Raw genomic sequence first — 25,746 nt, 5'->3', positions numbered from 1 at the left:
ACTAGAGGCAAGAACAAGAAGTTCAATGAGAGCGTGAAGTTGGGGATTGTGTAGCAGCGACACGCACTTTTAGGAGTCCTTCGGTTGTTAGTACACACTGCAGCTGATATTTGCGTGAATATCCATGCAAAGTGTTAAAATTGGCCTGCATAGAAAAATGTTATCGCTAATAGTTCGTGAAGAGAATAGATAGTTGTATCAAGAGCGAACACGAGCATGCAGTCATAAAACGACATTTTCACCAAAAACGGTTCATTTATTTGCTCATCCGTGTCTCACCATAACCTCATAGCTTAAAATGGAAGAGGCGACGAAACAGAAAGGAAGACAGCACGCTAGAAGAACAAAGCTTAGTGGTAACTGGTCTAGTCAACAGCACTGGACAGGTGCTCTACTCAGTTTCCGCATGTATTATGAACACATAATGACTAATTCGAGGTGACAAGCAGCCCGCTCGGGGCCAGACGCACTCTATCGCTCCAGCCGCGCAGAAACTAGTGACCCGCGCTGCAGACACTATAACGCACCACCATCGGAAACCGCACCAGTTCCACCCGCAACAACAGGCACCAACGCAACACCCACAGTCACAACAATAAAACTCAACAACAACAACCAGAGATCGGCGATCCAAGGGCCGAGCGCTGCAGCTCGCTCCCATCGCGCGGTCTCGCGCGCATCGACACGCCGCGCGAACCCCTGCGGCGCCGTACGACAGCCGAAAACAACAGAATAAATAGGCGAGGATATGGACCGACAGCGGCACATTGCCAGGCACCGGGGAGAGCGGCCGACTCTGTCCGCGCGCGCACCCGTGCTATCGCGTTTGTACCAGTATCAGGAGGGACGATTCTAAGGCTGTCATCAGACTTGGGTGGCCGAACGGTGGACCAACGTGTCATGACACTATCACAGTGGCTCTCCTGTCCGTCAGTCCGCGGCGCTGCGCGCACGTCCGTCCCTCAGTCAGTCCCGTGTCGTCCCGGCGATGGCGCTACGTCCAGTGGTTCTACTCTGTCGCGTTTGTTCCGTATCGTCCCTGTTACAGTCAGTCGGGTACAGCTCGCCGGCGGCGCTCGGGTGCGTCTCACGGAACCCGGCCTGGTTCTCGGGCGTCCGGCCTCCACATGACCCCGATTACCACCCGCCTGCCGCAGCGGCGCCGCGGTTACACACCCCTTCTGTGACCCTGCCCCTGGCCGTAAAACCACAGCCGCACACCGGAGTGCCGAAGGGGGACAGCCGGATGTCGGTGGGTGACACCGATCCCGGCCGTCCGTCCTTCTTGGCCGGGTGAGAGATTAAAACATCGGTCGGCAGGGCGGCCTAGAAGCCGGGCAGACAGCCGGTCGGCCAGCCCGCAGACCAGCCGGCCGGCCGACCGGCCGACCGACCAGCTAGCCGGTCAGCCAGCCAGGCAGCCAGCCAACCGACCAGCTAGCCAACCAGCCGACCAGCCAACCAGCCGACCAGCCGCGCAGCGGAGCGGCGCCGGCAGCGGAGCGGCGCCGAGCCTCCAGAAGTGTTACACGCCTATCTGGGGCAGCGACTTTCCAGCGGCTCGGAGCCCGCCGAGCGAGCCGTGGTCATGAGTGGTCTGGCCGGCCGGTCCGGTCCGGCCCGGTTCGTTTGGTCCGGTCCGGCGGCCTCTGCAGAAGGAAGTCCTGCCGGCCGAGAGGGGTGGCTCTGCGGCCGTGTAGGCTGCAGTCGGAGGCTGGATGTGGAACAGGATGTGATCGGAGGGGAGGGGAGGGAGTCGTCGAGTCAGGTGTATCACCGTCAAAAGTATCACGCGAGATTGGTGTTAACAACATGTCAATGCTTGAAAGGGTATTGGGAATCACTTAGCCGCAATGTTTTGAATGCTCACGTCGAACATTACTAGGTCACGAAATCCGCATTGCACTGATTTAACTGATACAGATCATATACTACCGTGATAGTTTTGCACAAAAGGCGTAAAATGTGAATGGAAATGTGCTAGACCAAATCAAGCGAGTCCGTTGAACTTTCTGATCTAATGTCGCAACTGTCTCACGTCAGCCATCACGTCAGTTTGATGATAAATACCTAGTTAAATGTCTCAAAGTCAAAACCCGGAAATGCGCACTGTCTAAGGTCAAGCTACATAAAAAAAAACATTCAGTCATAACAATGCACCTGACACAGGCACGTGTCTTATTATAGCACATCCCTTCTCACAGTCAAAAGCCGGCACCAGCCCGAGTCGCCTGGGGGCAACTGGGCAGCTCGCCGACTCTCTCCTCACGCAGCTGCCGCGCATGCGCACTGGCGCTGTTGTCACCGGGGCGTTCATCGGCCTAGATCCGGCCCGGCGCCGGAGCTGACCCACATGGCCGGCCGGCCGCGCCGCCGGGCCGACCGGGCCGCGCCGCGCCGCGCTGGGAAGTCAGCCCTGACGCGCGCGCCGCCGCCGCCGCCGCGGCCGCGACTGCGAGGGTGGGGAGGGTCGGTGGGTCATCTCAAGGCACGGTCGTGTCACCGACTCGGCAGTGGGGGGTTCCGTCAGCGAAGCGGCGCCAGCAGCGCTTGAAAGCCCGCACACGTGGGCGACCATCGCGAGTTCGATTGGCCCCCTTCGTAACGCACTTCAGTCCCACAGCACAGCACTGGCTCTCTATCAGTCCCTGCTGATGCGCTTGTGGATGTGATAGTGCTTGAGAAGGTGGGCCTTTTGCCGGAAGGCCTTTCCGCACGTCTCACACTTGAAGGGCTTCTCGCCGGTGTGGGTGCGGAGGTGGACCTTGATGTTGGACTTGTTGAGGAAGGGCCGATTGCAGATCGTGCAGCGGTGCATGGGCCGGTCCTTGGTGCCCTCAGAGACGATCGACATCTTGATGAAGGACCTGGCGAGCGCGCGCCGCTTCTTGGCGCTGGCGGCCGACTCGGTGGAGGAGGATGTCGCCTGGTCGCTGCTGTAGGACGGCGGGCTGTACGTGCTGAGCGGCTTCTGCAGCCGCTGGTGGAGCGGTCCGCTGGGACCCCCGGGCAGCATCCCGCCGTAGCCGGGAGGCGGCGGCGCCCGCGCCGGTGCGTAACTGTGTCCGGAGAGCAGGTTCTGCAGCATGGGGCTGCCGCCGTACTGGAGAGTGGTGTGCGCCGGAGGCGGCAGGCTGGCGGCCGCGCTGTGCCGCGCCGCCTGCGACTGGCCGTCGATCCACGCCTCCAGCTCGTGCATGTCGCTGCTGGTGAAGCTGCCCAGTTCGAGGTTCTCGGGCACGACCAGCTGTGGGTCCACCATGGCGTTGCCGATGATGGAGGCGAAGTCGTCGTCGGCGGCGATGTCGGTGGAGGAGAAGTCTGATTCGAGGGAGACAGGCTCAGCCGGCTTCAGCATCACAGAGTCCGAGAGCTCGCCGATGCTGACTGAAGTCGTGGACACGACCTCAGGAGTGCCGGGACCCGGCTCCGGGTAGTAGCTCTGTGAGTCTACCTCTCCGACTGAACTGCCTACAAAGTCGCACTGGGTGAGCGCCTTCAGCGGCGGCACGGGCTTCAGCTCGGCGAAGCTGGATGACGCCGCCGCACAGGAGATGGCGGAGGACGATGACGGTGCCGGGGAGCTGGGCCGAAACAGTTGGTCCAGACTGGAGACCAGACCGGCCTTGCTGTCGATCGGGAAGCCGAAGTCCTCCTGGGTCCATGCCTGGACCGAGTCTGGGGACGTCTGCTGGTACAGCTTCATTGTGCGCTGTGAGGTTGTGTGAGTGTGTGGCTGTGGATGGGCTCGCTGTATGTCGCTACAGATGGACTCGAGTGGTGGCTCTCGATGTTCTCAGGAACTGAAACAACAAGACGGACATGCTGTTAGCTGGAGAAGAAGATGTAAAGCAGTTGGATGATTTCCAGATCGACGGGTGTTTTGGGACAGCCAGTGTTAGTCTTTTCGCACGCACTTTTCCGCATTTATATGTCAAAAAATCAAACGTTAAAATTAAGAATTGAGCATTGTAGAAGGATATTTTCTGTTTACTTGATTTAAGTTTTATTAAAGTTGATAAGCCTAGACTATAATAGTAGCGAGAATCTTTGATTAAATGGAGGCATCCTTCATCTGTAAAAAATCGCCTATCTTAGCGGCAACCCCAAAGGCAGCAAATATCCTACTGCTTTCATTTATCACATCGGATAATATTTGTTTTCAAGGCTTCAAAACATCCATAACTACCTAGCGGCAACAATTCACAAAGCTTTCGGGCTTTTGACCGACGAGCTGTAAACACAGCCTCGCTGGCTCGGCGCTGAGAACGAGAGGCCAAAATCCTTCTGTTCAAGGCATCCATTGCGAGGCCAGCTCTAAGCTGAGGTGCATTGAACTGCTCCTGGATTCACCAGAATTTATCCGGCAGCCTTCAAAGATCAAGGACCTGCCAGCTATGGGGCCCCATACGGGAAGAGCTCGCGAGATAAGTCACGCGATCGTCACTGGGAAGTTGAGCAAAAATGTGGTGGATTAAGTCAGCAGGACTACAGTTTGAATGCAATATTTCCCTTCACAGAAAATGTGCTACGTGATAGACGGTTCAAGCTTTTGAAAAGAAGAATCCTGTAGCTCGCAATGTTTACCCATATAATTCTAGGGTAACTAGGTATAGCCAATTACAAATGCATGTAACTTATTATTTTGTCGGGTGGCTATGCAGTGCATTGTTTATCCCTCACTTCACAATAAAGTCCGGAATATAGCATTCTTTTATTTCGTTGGACTCTAACTGGGCATGGCTGCAGTCATGAGAGCTAAGAAAGCTGCGTGCTAGAGCTGACACAGCCGAGTGCCAGTGCTCAGGAGTCAGGACTGAGACAGCTCAGCTGCGAGTCAGAGCCGAGGAAGCTAGGCGCACACAACTGCGCACCACCGGGTGGGGCGCCGCGCCGGCCGTCCGGAAAGGCGACTGACCGGCCGCGCCGTGGAAAGTGAGTGCCGGCCGTTGCTCCGAAATGACGCACCTCCCCCTGAGCCAGCCGAGACGGTAAAAATACTACAGACGCCATGGTTCACAGCTCAGGATTTCTTGGGAAGTTTGATTAGATATTTATGCTTTGGGAGCACCGCACTATGCCATGGATCTGTCATGCAATAATGATATCTATATGCACCGAAGAGAAATCAATATCAAATACAATGTTGCTGCTTATCTTACTTGTAGGTATATGATGTCAACGAAAATGAAAGTGATGCAAAGTCTTATACCAATCCTCACGAATAATGTGGAACAAGTAAACCAGCAGAACCGGATGTATTCAGTGCATTTGCATCAAATTCCAAGGCTCATGGTCGGAGAAAGTCACCGCTATTTGCATGATCATTCAGTGAAAAGTCTGCCACTATGCAAACGTACTCTGCCCATCGAACCGTTGTAGCCGAACCGGACCACATCCGTGACAGAGGCACCTTCCTCGACGGCAGTATCGTCGGTTCCGCCAGACGGCCGAGTTCCTTGAATCCTACCCACAACGGCGGCGCGGTACCCCCGACGCCCCCCCCCCCCAGTGGCGGGCGTTGGCCCGGGAGAAAGTGCCCGCCTCCGCAGCAGCAGCAGCGGCCGACGGCGTCGGGTCGTCGAACCGCCGCCGACAACGTCAGCTCACGATCTGCCGACCGCCGACAGCCAGACATGACAAGGGGGACGCAGGGGACACTGCAGCTACCGGGAACAATCAGATGACGCGAGGGCATGCAACGGGAAGCTCCTCAGGGGCACCGAACTGAGATTGGAGATAACGGCTTATTGGGGTGACCTACCCCGCTGATCTGAGAGATACGGGCTTTTCGTCATTGTTAGAGATACGGCTTTGTAGATTCAATCGCAACTAATTGGCATTTGTGGATGATGGGTGTATTAAACACACATTGAAGCGATGTAATCAAATTTCTTTCTCTAATCTGGTTCAGTAAAAAACGGATGCTCTCAGCAGCAAAGAATTCGTTAGTGCAAATTGATATACATTTTGTCTTAGAGTGCTATTTCCCCACACGATAACGACTCCAATTACATATGGCGCGTCTGTGCCGTATTAAAACAACACATAATAGCCATTTAAATCATGGAAGGCTGCTTTGTTGTGTGCATAAACAAGACACCAAACGTTCAAAACACACGCACTTTCTACCAACAAATCCCGCACATGATCTGGAGCAGTGCGCAAAGGCGTGGCGCTTTCTTTTCACTACTTGACCCCTATTTCCGCACAGTGAACTTGTACCACACCGTATTGTGTTCAGGGACGTCCTGACCCTCCATATGACCCCGAGAAGTCAGCACGCTCTGATTTTTCCCACCGGCACTGGGGCATGGGCACCAAGTATCCTCCGTTCCACCTCGGTAGCCGGGGGACAATATTTCGCGCCGTTCGAAAGCGAAACGGGCCTCCATGCGTGGCTGGTCGGCGTGGCTGGCGGTCGTAAAAAGCCGACCGAGCACTCGTCCATCCACGGCTCAGGAGCTATCAGGGTCAGCGAGGGAAACTCTCCTCGGAGAGAAACTCCAGTCAGTGACCGCCGCGCCGCCACCGCCGCCGCGCCATGAGTGGAGCCCGAGTTACCAGGCGCGCCGTGGCGCCGACTGAGGAGCCAGGTGGGCGCTCCTTGGTGCACCATCGAATCAGCCCAGTAAATCTATCGATATCATTTAAAAATGTCACTGATGATAGGGCGATTCCATATGAGTCATCTCATCATTACTCTGCACCGATGGTTAGAAACTCGAATCCCTTTGTATGGCGCTTAAGTCATTGCTGGGAATGAGTTCAAAGTATTTTCAAGCCACCGAACTAAAGCATTGTGGCATTCAGTTTCACAGACCTGTCTGAAATTCTATCGAATAAAATGCAGTGCAACTTCCCTGAGAATGCGTGCGGCAGTCACGCGAAGGAACTGGGTCCATATCTGATGAGTCAAGTCCTGCTACCGACCGCTCCGCTATAGCCGGACACACTCCCACGGCTCGGCGTGGTAGGGGAGGACCGCTCAAGTACCGTAACCTTTTGTCCGCGTGGTCTGCAGCGGCCGGCGCTCGAGGCAGGGTTGCGCAACCCAAGTGACCTGCTAACCCCGACCGCCGTAGGAACTTCCGTCCGGGGGGGGGGGGGGATAATGGAGCGGGGGTGGGGAGGATGCTGTCACGATGGGTCACACGAACGGGACTCAAACGAGCCTAGAAATACCGCTGACCCATAGCGCCCACCGCTGATACCAGCGATTGAACACGAACAGCAGAGCGGAGCGACAGACAGACGTGGCATATCGTGTTCGATCGGCAGCGTGACGGCTTACGGTCAATATCCGCAGATTCGGCACTCCCTCGGCCGGCAAAAACATTTCCGTAAACAAACATACGGGCGGGGCAGGTGCACGACGCCAAACAATAGTGGGATTATTCTGTCGTGTCCTGTGGGTCTACTTCCTGACCGGGGCAGCCCCAATCTACCTGTGGCACCCGTGCAGGACTTGGGTCTCATACTAAGCCGTCTCGATTCGTTCTCTTCCTGTATGGGGCCTCTGGAGTATTGTCTGGCAATCGTGTGGTATGACCTTTAGTCCAGAGGTCACATCCTGATCGACTTCAGCCACAAGTGCCGGTCTTTGCGTTACATAAACGGCGAATAACTTTTCCTGCGGCTAGCTCAAATCGGCGTGTTCAGATGCTGATTCGGACGAAGATAGCAGAGTGCCGTGCTGGGAGTCAAAGGTGAACGAACTCCTTACAGGGGAAAGCGCGTAACGCGGGTGCTACGGTAGAGCGTGACAGTGCTGCAGGAGATTGAACGACGGTTGCGTGTGGCCTGCTGATGACGGGAACTTTGACGGTGTGTATGTGTAATGAGCGGTAGTGCTAGTGCACAAGTAGCATGAGCATTCCATTCCTACTTTGATTTGTTACTTACATCCCAGGTATTTCGTGAATGGATTGCGTGCACAGTGCGCACATATTGACACGCATTTACCTAGAAAGCAGGTTTCATTTCCAAACAAAAGTACCATGACTAAGCGTTATGACAAAGCCTTTGAGCTACCGTGGGAGCGTAAGGCTACTACTCCCGAACTGGGACATGTTTTAAACAGGACATAGGATCAGAAGTAGAGCAGATCTAGATCGGATCAGCATAGGATCAGATTCAGCTAGCAAGAACAAGTTAAGACTTCCAACTACTTTCTTTCTATAGGAATACGTATGCTTACTTCACGCACGTTTTCTGGTGGAGCAATGGACCAGTAAGCGGTTTAGTTTTCGTCAGTGTTCAAGGGTAGTGAAAAAAGGCTGCTTAGCAGTCAAAGGCGTTAAGCCTCCGCTGCACGAATACTCTACTTTTAGCAGGGTAAGTTGTGAAGGATTCTGAGTCGTGAAACCCCCGATCGAAAAAGTTGTTGGCATGCCTAATCAATCGCATAGCACCATTCAACCAACCACTTTTGGCTGCCCTTTTGGTGGGTGTGAAGTCAGACTGGGTGAGAAAAAATAAGGCTAACTAGCCTAACGTGACTGTATTGGAAGACCACAGAGAATGATCAGAAAGTTCTACCGACTAGTGAGGTATGACAAGTGTACTTCTCCAACATTGGCTTACCTGAACAATATATGACAGTTCAGTTGCTACGGTTGAGTGACGTAGACTGCATTCTGCAACAAGCAGAGAGGATATGTCAAAAAAGGCTTATCGTTGTGCGAAAGAAATAGTGTAGGATGGAGGATGAGGGCTGAGGAAGTGGGGTGTAGGAAGTCCTCCTCGTGCTAAAACAACAAACGACGTGCCTAAAGTTCTCGGTATAAGGCTTGGTCTTTGATGTTTGAAACTTCGTTCATTTTGAAATAGGAACTACTTTATATTTCAGGAATGACAGCTCTTTTGCTCACTATAAATAACATGTGTCATGATTCTCGTAAATGCCACAATCTCAAAAGGCATACCTAAGTGTCACACCAGCGGCTGAGCCCGAAACCGGTGTGTCATGCCCCGTGTCGTCAGCCACGGGCGGCGGATCTCAAAACGAATGCCAACCGGTTGTCAGGAGCACAGTGGGTCAGTTGGGACGGATGTGGAGTCGGTCGGCTGGGACAGAGGAGAGTGGAGCTCGACCGGGCGGCACTCAGCATCCGGTTCCGGCAACCGCCGCGCCGGAGATGGGGTTCCGGAACGGGATGGTGATGGGTGAGGGGATGAGGGAGGTAGGGCGATGGTTAGGGTTGTTTAGGGAGAGAGATGGGGTTACGCGAACAGGTTCTTTGCTAATCTTATTGGTGGTTCATTGGTTGATCATTAAATAGTCCCTCAAGGGTTGATGTAGTACAAACAAGTTCTCTGATAAAATCCCACATAAATGCGGACCATATTCGGCAAGCTACATTTGGAGATTGGTTTGAAAGCAAAGAAGCGTGGCAATTTATGTCGATGGTATGCAAAACAATAAAATTAAAATAATTCCTGCAGCAATATCACTGCATCCAGCATTTCATCAGACTAGTGTTTTTTTTCGTTTAGCAAGCAGTGATAAAAAGTCAAAGTTAATGTGTTCCCATTGTGTACAGTCTAGGAGCGTCGGATTTTCCAAGGGAACTGCAGCAGTGCACACATTTTGCGGTGAAACAGCCTTGATAATTCAGACCTAAATGGGCGCAGAAAGAATACTATGAACAAAGTGTTATAAGCATGATGCAATCAAAATATTTTAACGCCGATCAAATTCCATATAATTGTTGCGCTAAGTTGATATTAACGTTTCGTTTCAGTCCACCGGAAACAGTACCGTTTTAAAACCTCCCAGGCCACAAAAAGGTCATCATCCGTCATTTGTCGATGGGCAGCCGCCTGGGTCGGGGTGCGCACAAAAAGCCCCACAGACGCACGCAAGGTCCCGCCCTCGCGGCATGGCTCCGGCCAGACCGTGGTGGTTTAGCCATGGTCGGGTCTCTACCTAGTGACCCACATCGACCGACGCAGGGGCGGACCCAGGCACAGGTGCGGCGAGGGCGAGCAAGCTGCGGCAGAGGCGGAACAAGGGACTTGGAAATGACTAATTGTAAATCTATCTGTTGCTTTTACATGCCTGCATCATGAGCGCAGACTGTCATTGTTTGTGAATATGAGGTATCAATTCCACAAGGACCACGCTGGAGCAGATCCGATGAAATGACATCTGACCTATAAAGACAGGTGAGTTCCCCTTTCCGCTGAAGACGCTCCGTCAATTTGAGGTTAATTGTAGGCCCAACCACAATAGCCTGTCCAGAATGACCAATGGCGTTTGACTAGGCCCATTGACTCTCAACTACCCTGTGAGTAATGAATCCCGGGAAGGGCGTGCTCTCAGGCACTTGGCACTCCTCATTATGGGCTCTTACAATAATTACCCTCAGTATGTGATTGGGGATGGGTGTGTGGCGAGCGAGAGGAACATACCTCTCACACAATCACAGGAACTAGCGGCTCGCCCTCTGTGCGTGTTATAAGTGCAGAGAAGCGTGATTCATCATCACTTCCCTCAAGTATGATGGCACAATGACGGACATTGTCCAGTCTTCCAAGCATTTTGAATTGAGAGAGGTAGAATGTTATCGAATTCTTACTCAAGCCGGATGCCAAACTGCTTATTTCACAACACAACCTAGACGGGAACTGCGCAGTTTAGTACAGTTATGTCGCAGTTAAGAACAAATCCTACGCATCATGCGTCCGGTTCTCTTGGGCAACTCCTGCACTCCACCGGCCAGTGACGTCACTATACCTCCGGCACAGCAATCCGGCCGGCTGGGCGGGTGCCGGGGACGGCGCAGCGTCCGGTCAACAGCGCGTCCGGTTAGCACGCGGCACGTGGTATGAACCGGACACCGGCCGCCGCCTCAGAGACTCCTAGCCTAGCCGGTTCGGCCGGAGCGAGTGTGTTTTGAATGTGTTCGACACACTTCTGGGTGCGGTGATGCAAAGGTGCGATATTGAGGGAGGGTGGGATGGGGATGGGGTTGATATGAAGGTAGGAGGATGAGGCACGAGGGCCATCCAGAGGTCACAACTCTGCGAGCCTCCCCGTTTTTTAAGGCAGTAGGTGCAGGGCGGTCTGGTAGTGCCCGGTGGGCTTTGTCGACGGCAGTGCTATAACTAGCAGTAAGTGGCACGTCAGGAAACTTAGCAGCGACATACCGGATTAACTGTAACGGTTCCTGCTGCGCAGATGTGTGCACAGTCGGACTGCAGTGCAGCAGCAGCGGCTGCAGACGTCAAAAACTGCAGCGCTTGGCAGTGGCATATCAGCCGGACAGAGACTGCACTGATACAAGGGAGCATATCACCAGGTACTGTGAGGTAGGAGACTGCGATATCGAGTAGGTAAGTAACACCAGAAACTAGGGAGCTGCATTGGGCAGTTGGGCACTAACACCAGTGGGGCGTCTGCTGTACGAGACTGCAGGAAAGAGTAGATACGTAACACCAGAAAACTAGGAGACTGCAGTGTACAGTAGGACACTAACACCAGTGCGGCGTCTACCCCTATTCCTGGCGGGGGGGCCTCAGGAGCCCCCCCTGAGGTTTTTTGGTTATTTCTCCCAAACGCGTTGAGCTAGGAAGCTCAAATTTTCTGACTTTTCCTAAAAGGCTTCTACGCAACAGGTCTGAAAATTCTGAGTTGATCTGACCTCAGGTCAGGTCACCAGAGGCGGTTTGGTGACCCTACCTCAGAAAAGTTTGCAATCACGCCAGAGCTAGAGTTTTTGACCGATCAATTTCTTCTCTTCAGGGTTTAGTTAGGGTACCAGTATGTACAATTTGTATATCTCGGAATTTTGATATCGGTGACCTAAGGTCAGGTCAATTTCGCGACCTCCCCATTATAAGTCAATGGGGGAAAAATCAACTCCCTGTTTTTACCACTAAAACGGGTCGGAATGGCCCCATATACCATACATGACTTCATATACGATCAACCTTCACTACCTTGAGGTCTGTTTTGCTGTTGGGCAGCTGTGAGGTCATGTGACGTCATCAAAGGTCACCAAAGGTTTTTGGCCAATAACTCCGTACAGGAAAACAAGATATAGACGCGTGGATGGTCTCATTGTGTTCAGCTCGTCAAGACGCATCGAATGATATACATGATGACCTCGAGGTCACGTGACCTGAGGTCAACCTTTGACCTTGACCTTTCGAGGTCAACATATATATCATTCGATGCGGATTGACGAGAGGATCACGATGATGCCCTTAGTTTGTTCCTATCTTGACTAATTCGAAAGTTATTCGAGAAAAACTCTCCATATCTAGCGCCGCCATTTTGACTTTTTCGACCCCTGTGACGTCATCTTTGACCTGACCTGAAAATGACCTTAGTAAAAATTGTAGATCTTGGCCGTGCGTATCCGATGCCGTTTACCGCTTGTCGCTATCTTGCTTCGTTCTCGAGATCTCAGGGGGGGGGCCGAATCGGCCCCCCCCGCCAGTTTCTTGTCCCGGCGGAGCCCGCCAGGAATAGGGCTACTGTACGAGAGACTGTATTAGAGAGTCGGTAAATAGCACCAGAAACTGGGAGACTGCAGTGGGCAGTAGGGCACTAACACCAGCAAGGCGGCCGCTCATAGAGACTGCAGTAGAGAGTCGGTAAATAGCACCAGAAACCGAGAGACTGCAGTGGGCAGGTGGGCACTAACACCAGCGCGGCGGCCGCTCATAGAGACTGCAGTATAGAGTAGACAGATAACACCAGGAACCGGAAACTGCAATGGGCAGTAGGACACTAACACCAATATGGCGGCCGCTTCGGGAGACTGCAGTGGAGGCTAAGGGCATAACACCGGGCCTGGATACCAGCTGGGAGACTGCACTGGAGGCTAGGGCAGTAGCACCAGCATGGAGAGGGGCCACGCAACAGAACGAGAAGAGTAAAATCAAGCTATCTGGCGTGAAGCTGGGGAGCATCTGGACTTCGAAATTCTCTCACGATGTGAATTGAACAATGCCGAGAGGATAAACAAAAACAACTCAACGGTGTTGAATTGATCGCCACTAAAACGCTTTTACGGCGCACACAATTACCGAAAAAGCCGCAAATCGATGGCTAATGCGGTCCACATCAGAGCGAAACGGTAGCTTCCCATACGAGCTGAAGAAATGGCGACCGGACACACAGGCGGACGGGTGACGATAGGAAATACAGACGAAGGGACGGGGTCAATCATTGCCTGTCCGATTCTGTCGGTCGGTCGCCGAGGGCCATTTTATACGGACGGGGACTGGTCAGACTCCCGGGTCGAGTCGGGTCCAGCCGGGCTGGACCCGGTCGAGGCCGGTCGCTGGGCCGCCGAGGGCTGTTTCCGGACGGGTTGGGTCGGCTGCTGCAGCAGACGGGACCGGTCCGTCTGCACGGGCAGCGTGGAGCGCGCCTGACCCCGATCGAGGCCGTTGGATTGAGGTCAGCCCGCTCCGCCGCCGCCGCTGACTGCACCGACACGCTGCCAGCGGGCCGGTGTTTGACCCCGCGGCGGTCGGCGGGCGGAACACGCGGTCGGGACGTCCGTTGGAGGAGTGATGGATGGATGCGTTTGAATAGGGAAGGGCGTTGTGAGGTAATCAATATATTGGAGGTTGTCAATCAATAGGATGACGTGTTTTCGAAGCACATACGTCGTCATTTGTTAACGGTGCGTGTGTTTTTGTTCGGTTTCAAAACTTGCTCAAAAGCTGCTAAAAGTTATGCAGGTCAGGCACAACGCTCGATGCAAAAGCTGGACTTCAGCAACTGACAAAGTGTTTACTTGGGGCCCTTATTTTGAAGTCTCAGTCACGCATCAGGATGATTTATCTAGTTTACAATGCTACACCGCATTGGAACTGCGATCTACAAGCCAATACTCGTAGTTTGTTGCCATATTTGTCGGACATTTGTGTTACCGATATAGCAGCGGCATGCATGTTCACGGCAAACTGGTCCATTACCACGGAAATAAACAGCAAGGCCACACAAAAAGGCCGAGTTCACACGAACATTTAGTCCGGGGAAACACCTTTGAGCAGGTCAATAATAGTCCATGACTAATGTGACCCACAAATGATGACGCATCACCACCAGCCCCATTCAATCGGCATGATCGAATGGTTCGTCTCATTCACACCACCATTCGGAAAGCAGCGACTGTTGAATGGTCCGAGCTGACTACAGGAGACCTGTTTCCCACGAATCGGCGCCTCCATCGCCGCCACCGCAGACGCCACCACAGCAGCAGTGGGTCACTAGATTCGGTCCATTCGTGCAAGTCACTCGGTGGGCACAATGTCGGGCCGGGGTCCGTTAACCTGCGGCCGGGCGGTGCGGCTCGCTGCGCGGAGGAAGGCCCGCTGCCGCCGCCAGATCCGACCGGATGTGCTACTTTGCTACCCGAGACGGCCGAGGCGACTCTTTGACACGTGCGGCCTGAAGCTGCTCTTTGGGATTCAAATGGTGAATCGAGGGATGCTGTGAGGCAATGGATCTACAGCATTCAATCTGTGTCCCTCTCCCTTTGTAGAAGTAGCCTGCAGTTAGCATAAAGATATGTGCCACGAGCGCACCCAATACCGTAGAGTAGGATGCGAGCACCTAGAGAAGCTACTTGATTATGTAAGCAGAACGCTGGACTCCTTCCTGCATCCTGCTGTGATTGCACCCGCCTTGCACGACTCCTTTGCATATCAATGTTCTCCATCTACGTTAGATGCTACGAACCAATGCAATGAATGCTACTGAACCGCTGATAAGTAAGACGCTGGGCTGGATTCTATCGACAACCTCCAAGCCATGCGGGTAGATAAACAGCCACTAAATCCGCATCCCTTCTATGGCCGCATCCGACAACAACTCAAACCATCAAATGACGAGGATAAGCAAGTACCAAATCAAACTCCAGACGTCCATCCATCCAGGTCGTCACCAGGATCTGATTCCATCCTTCTGTAGCCGAGTCACCATCTGTCTTTCAGCCTGCGGCGGCCGGTGCGTTTGAATAGGCCACGGGCCGCTCTGTGCCGCTATCCGGGACACTGTGCGCCGCCGGCGATGGCCGTGACTTTGCGCGTGCGGCGGCGGCGGCGGCGGCGGCAGTGGGACATCGGACAGCCGCCGGCTCCCGTTTCTGGCACACCGTTCGTTCCGGTGTCAGGAGTCTGTAGGACTGCTGCTGTGACATGTTCAACCAAAGGGGGACGGGCAGGTGCCTATTATAGTGTGGGATATTTGATGATCTGGGGAGACAATGAAGGTTGCCATTGTTGTAAAAGAAATGATGTTTAACACTGGGTCATAGTGGAACCGGGAAGCTCTATGGGTGTTGCAACCTTGGGGGATGTGTGGATAACTCAAGTAAAAAAAGTTGAAGATAGATGATATAACATAAAGATCATTGAATCATTACTTTATAAGATCGCTTAGGCATGCTAAGCAAGCCATGCTTCATCAATGTAACCTTACGAAATTCTTGTTTTTTTAGTTTCAAACATTTCCATGCAAGACATTTCAAACTTCCAACGAAGCAATATTCCTAGAAATATCAAAACAATCCATGACATTCATAAAAAGACGAAATGTGTCGATTTCCCATTGACCGGGACAGGAAAGACGTGTGATTGCCAACAAGCTTTGCATATGTTTACCAAACATTACATCGGGCATGCAGAGTTTGGTGGTAATAACAAAGATACAAGAACAGTTCCCATTTACGCCATTAGTAATATTATATTTCAATCAAACTCAATCACCAAGTATCCCAAAATGGTTTAAGTCCCACCCCTCCCTGTGCCGCCCACTCCCTGAACTCACCTTTGAAGCCAACCACCAAAACAGCCCAATCTGTCCGTCAGGAGCACGTCGCCCGTTCCTTTTTTTCGCCACGTGACCGCGGACCACACACACGCACACACGCTCCGGCCGCCGCCCCGTCTGCGACTGCCGCCCTCCGTCCCACCGCCGCACCAACATTAACCTAATTCGGCGCGTACACCGCCTGACAGCGCCGCCGTACAGCCTCTGGCACCGCGCTCCGGACAGCCAGCGCGGCCGGTTTGAATCTGCGGCGCAGCGGCGCAACAATGCAGGTCAGTGACCGCTCCGTGCAGAATGTGGACATTCCTGTATTTCTGCGGTGTGGTGATTAACGCTAAAGCCGGAGGTGAGGCCGTGGGGGGGGGGGGGCAGCACGCGCGATCCGGCTGCCCACAGTGCCGCAGACGGGCACAGATCGGTGTCATTTGGACACGTGCGAGCGGAATCAGCGCGGAACTGTTGCCGTCCGCGAACCGCGGACGGCAATTGTTATTGAAGTTATTCGATCCATCAACGATAAGACAAGCTTAGGATAACTGATTGAATGCATGTTGTGTGGCATACAGTTCCTTCCACCGGCTTTTGCACCGGTTTACGGCATAAAAGCATGCAAAGTAGTATTCTTAGTCATTCTTTACCCACGCAGTTTTTTTTTTTAAAGTAAGTGTTGAACGATTTTTCTGCCAAGAAATGCACGATTTTCGCTCATGGAATGCCTTTGTGCATCGCGTGAGTAATTTTAGTGCGTAACACTATAAGCGCTAGCATGGGTGATCTTCTTTGGACTTGGGAAATGTTTTTGTTTCCGGGAATGAACTCCACTGGCGGATGCTAAGGGAAGGGATATTCGGGATATACATATGCCATTCTGCAGCATATACATACGCCATTTTGCAGCATTCAAAATTGACAATAGCTCGGTATTTTCCTCAAACAGAACAAAATGCTGAAGATCGCGAAAAGCCATGTTTTTTTTTTAAGTACAGAAAGGATTCCGCTTTAATGTCATGAACGATTTATATGCCAGCTCAACTCACTACGCTGAAAAACTGAGCTTATTCAAGTCCTGCTGGACACTGTAGACGAACGTACGACTTACGAGTAGGCATAAGTGTGTTCTACGTCACATCAAAACAGCCCAAGGCGCAATATACATACACGTAATACTAAGAATATAATCACATAATACTTAAAGTTGGCCTCCGTAGGCGGAAATACTTACTCTACCGTGATAATCTGGGTCCTGCGTTTTCCTCAACTGTACTATGATTAACTCTTCCAGTTACAACAAAACCGCAGCTCGCCGGATCCCAGGGTCGGTCATGAATCCCATCGCAAAATAAAAAGTAAGTCATAAGTCGTCGCTCAGTGTAAGTAGGTAAAACACTTTTACACAAATTTTCAATAAACAATATTTTAGTTCAGCGGGTTTGGAACGAGATTATGGATCTAGATGGTCACCAACTTTATATTACGTCCGTTACATTTCCACAGACTGGCACGTGTCAAGGGTAGGCCTAAACGATAAGCCCAGTCATCGCACTACTTAGATACGTATAACGGGCAGCGCTGTACTTGGATACACACAGTCTACGCAGTGCTGTTTTGATAAGGGGCACACACTAAAGAGTTCGAGCTCCACTTTAACTGGGGCGTGTCGGCTATCTCAACCTCAGTCTCCATTGCTCGGATGCTAGCTGTTGCAAAATCTGGCTCATCTGATATGCAATGTGTGTTACAGTGCAATGACTTGTAATTGAGATGTACAAAGTACACACCTACATAGATGCAGTACATTATATGTAACGGTGAAAGTGTTCCATAAGTATGTGCGCACATATGTACATATAGCCGGAATAAGGGGATGGCATACAGGAACTGCAAATATTGCAATTGTAAGCCTTCACAAAATAATGCATAAAAGAAGTTTCTTCAAAGTTCTTCATTTGCTGACGCCCAATTTTTAAATAATATGATCAACCGTTTTTGTTAAGATAAATGTATTCCGAATTGACCCTAATAAGTTAGCATAACACATTATCCCTCGCCGGCACAGGCCATTTTCAGGCGTCCTTCGACGGCACAAATGGGGGGGGGGATAGGTACGACCACCCGCGTTTGGCCCCTGATCGAGCTAGAACTTCGCGGAAAAAACGAGCGTGTTGCCCGTCACAAGAGGAAACTGATGATACCCAAATTTTAACCCTCGCCCATGTAGGGGGGGTTGGTGCAACCCCCCCTGAGGCTTTTCGGACATAGTGCAAAAACGGCGGCGCGCAGCGCCGCCAAATTTTGAATACCTTATGGGGCAAACCTTGCGCATCTTTTGATAAAAAAAAATTGACCGGGTCATGTCAGGTCACGGAGTTATGACGTCGCAAAGGGAACAGCCTCCGGCCGGATTTTCACAAACTGAGTGCCAACGCCCGAGGTTTCCTGCCGGTGGTACGGACATCGGTTGATGGATCGTGATGAAACTTCCCATGCATGTTGAGGCAAGTATTGGCTATCATATGGTATAAGAAACTTGACCGGGTCAGGTCAGGTCACGGAGCTATGACGTCACAAGAGGAACAGCGTCCGGTACTATTTTTGAAAAGCGCCCGAACCACTATTTTGCTAATTCTTGTCACCTCAATGGGAATATGCAGTAATACTAGCTTCTATAGGGAGCAAATGGACCTCCCAAATCCAAAAATACAATCAGATTTCAAAAATTTAAATTTTGATTTTTCGAATTTCTGCCGCCGACTGTGACCTTGCCGACTTCCGGCGCTCCCAACGCGCCATTTTTAGAGCTAGGGAAACGAAATACATACCAAACGATAGAGAATTGATCAAGGAACACGATAATGAAGGTTTCAAGTCGATATCTCCCACTGTTTTGCCGCAATCGCCGCCGAAAGTTGAAAAAAGTCTATTTTTCCGAAAATTTGACCTTTGACCGGTCAAAAGTAGGTCAAATGTTGACCTAGGACCAAAAAAATACCACCAATCGCGAGATCTCGGCGAGAGCAATCCGTTGATCTTTTCCGCTAAGCTCTACGACGCTCCGTTTTCAAACGCCAAGGGGGGGGGGTCGCACCAACCCCCCCCTGCATGGGCGAAGGTGGCAGATCGCCGTTTACGGGCGAGGGTTAAGGTCCTAGGTCGTTGACCTTTCAGGTGAGGTCAATGACCCAAAAGTCGGGAAAATCGGGACGTGTTAAAAAGTCGTTAAGTGTGGCTGCTATGGGGTTTTCGGGGTGCTGATCACGAATATCGTGTTAGCTTTGGTCACAGATGATGTCATTGAGCATTTAAGCCGGGTCGGGTCAGGCCAGGTCAGGTCAACCAGTAGGGGTCATGACGGGTATTCGTAATACGTGTCAACCGTCTCTGACAGCTTCGTTACGTGTTACGAAGGCTACCAAATCTACTTCGCAAATGTTCAAATGGATGCTAAATTCGAATTCAGCTAAAAAACTAGCCTAGAAACATGTAAAAGTAAAAAAAGTGAACCGATGTCCCCAAAGGTCAATGACCTGACCTGACCTTCAGGTGACCTTGACATCCACTCGAATGCATGGGAGCAACATCGAATCACATGTTTGAACGTTTCAAACCTCGAAAAGCTTGCAAACGCGCGGGTAATGCGAGCCGACATACGCCGAATCGCGAATCCGGCCAAACATGGTCTCGGAAAGTAGGTCACAGGTCATAGGTCATTTGAGTCAGGGTCATGAAATTTTCAGGATAGATGTAAAATTGATCAATGCGAGGGTACTGAAAGCTTTGTAGCAATCAGCTGCTTTTTACGCGAGCTATTTGCGAAAAACCTTAGGAGGGGGGGGGAGGGTGCATCACCCCCCCCCCCCCTGCGCCGGCGATGGTTATGACACTACATAATGTTGTTTATAGTATAGGTATGCAGGGCTCTGTGACATGTGGCCTGTCATGTTCATTCCGTGTCGCATCGACGGTAATGCTGCTCGATTTGTTCAACTCATCTGAAAAGACTTTGCGCATCCTTTGTTTACCCGTGCAAAACAATGCGCTTTCCCTGGTGGAAGTCAAGTGTAGTTAAATCATACCAGCCGCCAAATAAAAATGCATCGGAAAAGCCGACAGCTATCACAAAATATTAATTTGTGCACTCAGATAAAACAGACTCGCTTCTTAAAATTTATTAGCTCAGCAAAATGGACAGACGTACGAACATTGATCAGCCAGCAATGAACATCAAGAATGGCTAGGCTGATAAATGAATCCAACTCATAGGTATTCATAATGTACATGACAGCGCTGACATAAGGGATCTGAGCTGTTTTAACGACTCTATTGATAAACGTAGACAGAATGATCGTTTTAAAACGGAATTCAGTGTCCACTTCCCGCTTGAACAGACAAACATTTAAACGGCTAGTCATTACTAGAATCACGAAACTATCACACAATAAATAGGTAGGCACTAGACAGCGAGACCCATAACAACAAAACATATCAGTTGAGAATCACGGATAACAGCAGCAGACAAGCATAAACGAATCAGTAAAACGTAAATAATAAATATAATTAAATACTTCAACACACCCCATTTCAAACAAAGCTAACAACGCCGAAAAATAGCCTAAGCAGTGCAGAGTCCTAATTATAGCATGCATTCATTGTACCCGGTTAAATCAAAAGAGACTCAGGTCGGGTTTTGGAATCGCCTCTGACGAGCACAGCGCCATGTGATTCTGACCTCCGAGCGGTTCGAACGACAGTGGCGCCGCCAAGCGGTGACCCTGCTGATTATCACAGAGCAGGCGCGCCAGGCTGGCCTTGCGCACCTCCCGCAGCTGTTCTCCGCTCAGGCTGCGCTCGTAGAAGAGCCGGTCGCCGTCCCGCAGCCGCCGGAACTGGTCGGCGATCACGCACTGAAAGGTGGGACCCACCTTGGCCGAGGGCGCGCGACTCTCCAGCATGCCGCCCACCCACAGATCGACGTCCTGGGGACTGAAGTAGGTGCTCCGCAGCTGCTCCAGCTCTGGAGTGTCCATGACATCCTCCAGGTCACTCCAGTCTGCCACTGAGCGACCTGTACAGAGCTGACGAACGGTGGCGTAGGAAGATAACCCGAGGTCGCGGCCTCGTAGTACGTTCACAGCATACAACTCTAGTGTACCATTTCTGGGAGCTCCTTCGAAGGCCTGCCTGTGAGAGGATGTCTCTCTGACCAGGTCTAAGAATGAGCGAGTCGAGCGCTGAGCTGTGACAGCGACTACACTCTGCGGCGCCTCGGGTACCTTCTGCCAGAATCGGACCGCTGCCCCGGCAAACTCGACGCTGACTGTCGGGTCGGCCACGTCTCCGAACGGACCTCCAAGTCCCGTCTCTGCTGCGGCAAAGGTGCCCAGCACGTGCGGCAGGTACTCTCTGTAGGTAATGTGCTGCCACTGAGCGATCACCACCCGGCGCGCCGTCTGGAACACGAGCTCGTCCTCCCAGAGGGGGTGGTTGCTGCGGACGATCTGTGCCACCCTGTTGTGCTCGCGTCTCAGTAGATCCAGCAGTGGATCAGACACGGGTTCCACCGGGGTGCGGACAGCGAGAGCGCTAAGATCAAGCTCAAGAGGAGCACCCAGACTCCGTCCGCTGAACAGCCTGCTGAATGAGTTCCGCATGACGTCGTGAAGTGTAACTCTGGGGACAAGGACCTGACTGGGTCCCGGTGAACTGCGCTGGACGATGTACTGGACTGGTCCCGGCGGTCCCGGCGGTCCCGGGGGGCCGGGTCGGCCGGGCAGACCGGGCACGCCGGGCGGTCCGGCCGGCCCGTCCCGACCCGGGGGGCCCGCCGGACCCGGCAGACCCCGCGGCCCGTCGTCTCCCTTGAGACCATGGTGGCCTTTTTCGCCGGGTCTGCCCGGTAGTCCGCTGAGACCCCGCTCGCCGGGCGGACCCATGGGTCCCTGTAGGCCCCTCGGTCCGGCGGGACCCGCGGGTCCGATGGGCCCCGTCTGACCGTCTGTTCCACTGGGTCCGACCGGTCCCTGGGGGCCCATCACTCCCGGCTCGCCGGGGTCTCCGCGGGGCCCCGGCTCCCCGGGAGTCCCTGGGGTGCCAGGCACACCGTTTATACCGTCCTTCCCTTTGGGCCCCTTGGGTCCCACGGGTCCCGGGTGACCCTTCTCTCCGCGATCTCCCTTGGGTCCGGCCGGTCCCATAGGCCCCTGTGGGCCCGGAATGCCAACGCCAGGCGGGCCCGGCATGCCCGGGTCTCCCTTCTGTCCCGGCACGCCGGGCCTCCCGTCCCGTCCGGGAGGCCCTCGCTTCCCGGGTGCTCCCCTCCAGCCCTTAGGCCCCCGCTCGCCGGGTGGTCCTTTCATGCCCTTCATGCCCTTCTCACCCTTAATTCTGCATCGTAGCAGCAGTTTCAAAATTTCTGCAATACCCGGGTGCTTTTTAGATCCATGTTTTTCTTTCCATTTCACATCATCTCTCAGCCAGCGTGCGCCACTTTTCAAAAATCCTGAATAATTCTCCTTCCATGCCCATAAGCAGTCTTCCTTCCAAAGGTCAGCATTGCCTAGACCAAAGCCATCGTTCTCCAGTCCTAAGCTGTCAGACAGTTGTAATCCTTCTTCGAGAATTGCTGTGCTGCCACCCAACAAACCAAAGTCTTCTTCAAACTGCCCTAAATTGCCCTCTGACAGATCGAATCCATCTTCGGGCAAGCTTAGGTCACCCTCTGGCCAAATTGGATTGTCCGGACCAGGCAACTTGTCCTCCAATAGCTCTACGATAGGGGAATCTGCAGACTCGGGTAGTTCGATATTGTCATTGGATAACTTAACAATGGGCTCCTCCCATTTTGAATCTCCGTGAAGTCCAGCAGCATCCTTGAGCAGCCACAAATCATGTTCCTTTTTAAGATGATCTGGAACAACATCCCCCCGTACAATGAACCTGGCGTCTGCCTTAGTATCGCCATTTGACTTTTGAGTTGACTGCTGACTTGAAATGGAAACAACAGTTGGCTTAGAAACTGACTGTGCAGCTGAGCTATCTTTAAATTCCTTCGCCGATTTCGATCCGAATCGTATCCATCGCGGCTTCGCGGCAGAGTCTCGTGGTATAATACTTCTACCAGTCGCACGGTCTCTGTTGCCTGTTTTGAGTGATCCCAGCCCAATGGCTCTCTGTTCTCTAGACGAGTCTTCAGCGGATTTATCGCCATCGGACGGCAGTGTCTCAGACAGACCGATGTCTGAGTCAGGCTCATAGTTGTAGCTCATTTTGAGTCGCCCTCCACTCAGCTCTCTCAGCTGCCTGCCGGCCTCCTCGGAGCTGCCGTACAGCGGCTCCAGCTCCAGGTAGGAGGAGGCGGCAGACAGCGGCGCCGTCGGCCGCATTACGCAGTCCAGCTCCGGCGCGGGCAGCGCGCGCACGAAGCTGACGCACCATCCGGCCACGGTCAGAGGCAGGCAGGCCGGGTGCTGCTCCGTGCAGCAGTCGGGTCTCCGGCCGCTGGGCAGACGAAGGGTGCTCAGACGTGCCAGGTCCCGCTGCAGTAGCTCCGTCCACAGGGCGGCCCATTTGGTCAGAGGGCGCCGTGAGCGGTGTCGGAAGACCAGGGAGCCGGCAGTGTCGGCAGAAGGCAGCACTGAACCGTCCTCAGCCGACGAGCGGGGCGTGTACAGACGGTCCTCGTAGGTAGCGCTGCTGAGCCGGCCCAGACCAGTCAGCGCTCGGCCCAGAAACGGCCTCTGTAGCAACAGAAACGAGAAGGTTTTGTCAATAGAGGTGCGGTGAAGCGAAGCTAGCTCTACCTCCCGTTGATCCTACGGACAAAAATTCGATGGGGTCTTGTTAAATCAGCTAGGAGTTGTTTAGTTAGCATTTTCAGTTATTGACGAATCAGCTAATGCCGAACGAATAAAATAGTGAAACCATGGATAAATGGCTGAGTTGTTCTGCCTTACACAGCCTGTCTAAAGCTTACCTGAGGGTGGTTGCACTCCCCGCTGAGGGACCGGTTGAAGAAAGTGACGTCACAATTGACGCTCCTGGCTGGAGTACATCCAGGAATTTGTTGCGGAGATATCCAGTGTTCGACAGGATACCTGAAACAAAGCTTGCACTAAGTACTTTTGATGTTACAGCAATGCTCAAGATAACAAATCTCAATTTAACTACCTCACAATCGAATCATTTTACTACTCTCTTCTTCTACAAGTGTAATGATACAAATTGAGCATTCAGTGTGAATAAGCACTCGGTAGAGAAATAAAGTTTAATCTAAGAAATAAATTGAGCTGCTTTCATTTTCTGTAAACTTATTTTTGATAAATCAGACCTCCACCTCCCACTCACAAGTGTGTCTGGCTGCCGACAGCCTGCACGGTGATGACTCTCTGCAGACCGATCCTGCCCATCTCCTGGATCTCCTCCTCTGTCTCCTCCGATCCTCTCTCCTCTGCCAGGTCCGTGGGGGCCGGCCCGGCGCGGTGCAGGTCCGCCATCATCCCCTCCTCCAGTCGCTGCAGCTCCGCCCAGGCCTGTGCCGACAGCCGCTCTGCGGCAGGGCCGGAGAACGATCCAGGGGGCGCTGCGAGCGCCGACCTCTCCACCGTCAGCTGGGTCTGGCCTCCGTGCAGAGGGCGCTGAGGTCGGTCCGAGGCGAGCTGAGGGGCGCAGATGGCGCCACGGGAGCCGTCGGGTAGCGAGCAGGCGGCCACATAGCGGGGCTCAGTGAGGGGGCAGAGGGCGGGGGCCGTGCAGAGGGCTGAGAGTCTGGTGGCGAAGTCCGACTGGGGATGGTGACGCCGCTGGTGTCCTCCTCTGCAGACGGTCACCAGGAGTGTCAGCAGCAGCAGCAGCAGCAGCAGCTGGAAGGCAGCACAGGACACCCGTTAGCATGGTAGATAGTGGTCTAGTGGCGATGGTGGTGAGTGGATGCCGGATGGGCTTTTGGGTTACTTATAAAGTGAACAGAAGGTCGTCCAGAGGACAGGAGAAGCGCCATCATTACGACGATGTCTTCAGATTACACGCAAATTTTAACGCACCCGATGTTTCTTGATTAAGTCATAAAACTATTCTAGCCGGCAATGAGCAACGTGAAACTTCACAAACGCTTTTCTACATCAATTGGCGCATTACACTAGACGCAATTTGAGTAAAACTGTTTTTAAAATGTACCAACTTTACAGACCTAGTTTGAGGACGTGTTTCGTCAAAAATGGAAAATGTTTAAAAAGTCGTTAAAACCGAGGTTACAAGCAGCAAAATGTAAAAGAGAAAACGTCAAAAGAGCTAACTCTCGTCCTTATTGAATATTGATGTTTTGCCAGCCGCTAACATTGGGGCGGGAGGGTCCGTTGGACTCCCTTGCCCTTCGGCCCCTGATCGAGCTAGAGTTTCGCGGAAAAACGAGCGTGCTGCCCGTGACAAGAGAAAGCAAAAGATACACAATTTTACGGTCCTGAGTCATTTCATTGGTTGACCTTCCAGGTCAGGTTAACGACCCAGAAGTCGGGGAAAATCGGGACCTGTTAGAGCCTCGCAATTCGTAAAGTGAAGCTGTTGAGGAATTTTACGGGGTGCTGATCACGAATTTCATGTTAGGTTTAATCAGAGATGATGTCTTCATGCATTCAAGCTGGCTCGGGTCAGGTCAGGTCAGGTCAGGTCAACCAGAGGGTGTCCTGCCGGGTGTCCAATGTCCATAGTAGGTGTCACTGTCAACCACCGCTGACAGCTTCGTAACATGCTACGAAGGCACCAAAACTACTTCGCAAATGTTCAAATGGTTGCTAAATTCAAATTCAGCTCGAAAAACTAGCCTAAGAACATGTGAAACTCGAAAAAGTGAACCGAGGTCACCAAAGGTCAATGACCTGACCTGACTTTCAGGTGACCTTGACACCCACCCTAATGCATGGGAGCAACATCAAATCACATGTTTGAACGTTTGAAAC

General features: G+C 52.5%; 1 protein-coding gene across 2 annotated transcripts; it reads right to left on the bottom strand.

Moving 5' to 3' along the window:
• Positions 1-235: 235 nt before the first annotated feature.
• LOC122385127 (B lymphocyte-induced maturation protein 1 homolog) lies at positions 236-15,956 on the bottom strand. 2 transcript variants are annotated; one of them, XM_043373135.1, is made up of 3 exons: positions 15,797-15,956; positions 8,587-8,639; positions 236-3,803 (listed from the first exon to the last, which is right to left on the bottom strand). In XM_043373135.1, the coding sequence occupies exon 3, from the start codon at positions 3,704-3,706 to the stop codon at positions 2,642-2,644; it is 1,065 nt and encodes a 354-aa protein (XP_043229070.1). In that variant the 5' UTR covers positions 3,707-3,803; positions 8,587-8,639; positions 15,797-15,956; the 3' UTR covers positions 236-2,641. The 2 variants fall into 2 exon arrangements, with proteins under 2 accessions (XP_043229070.1, XP_043229071.1); XM_043373136.1 differs by lacking the exon at positions 8,587-8,639 and having other exon boundaries at positions 15,797-15,935.
• Positions 15,957-25,746: the final 9,790 nt, after the last annotated feature.

Source organism: Amphibalanus amphitrite, unplaced genomic scaffold (genome assembly GCF_019059575.1).
Source record: "Amphibalanus amphitrite isolate SeventyFive unplaced genomic scaffold, NRLGWU_Aamphi_draft 000209F_arrow, whole genome shotgun sequence".
NCBI classification, from domain to species: Eukaryota; Metazoa; Arthropoda; class Thecostraca; order Balanomorpha; family Balanidae; genus Amphibalanus; species Amphibalanus amphitrite.
This window is presented reverse-complemented; position numbering and strand designations above follow the sequence as displayed.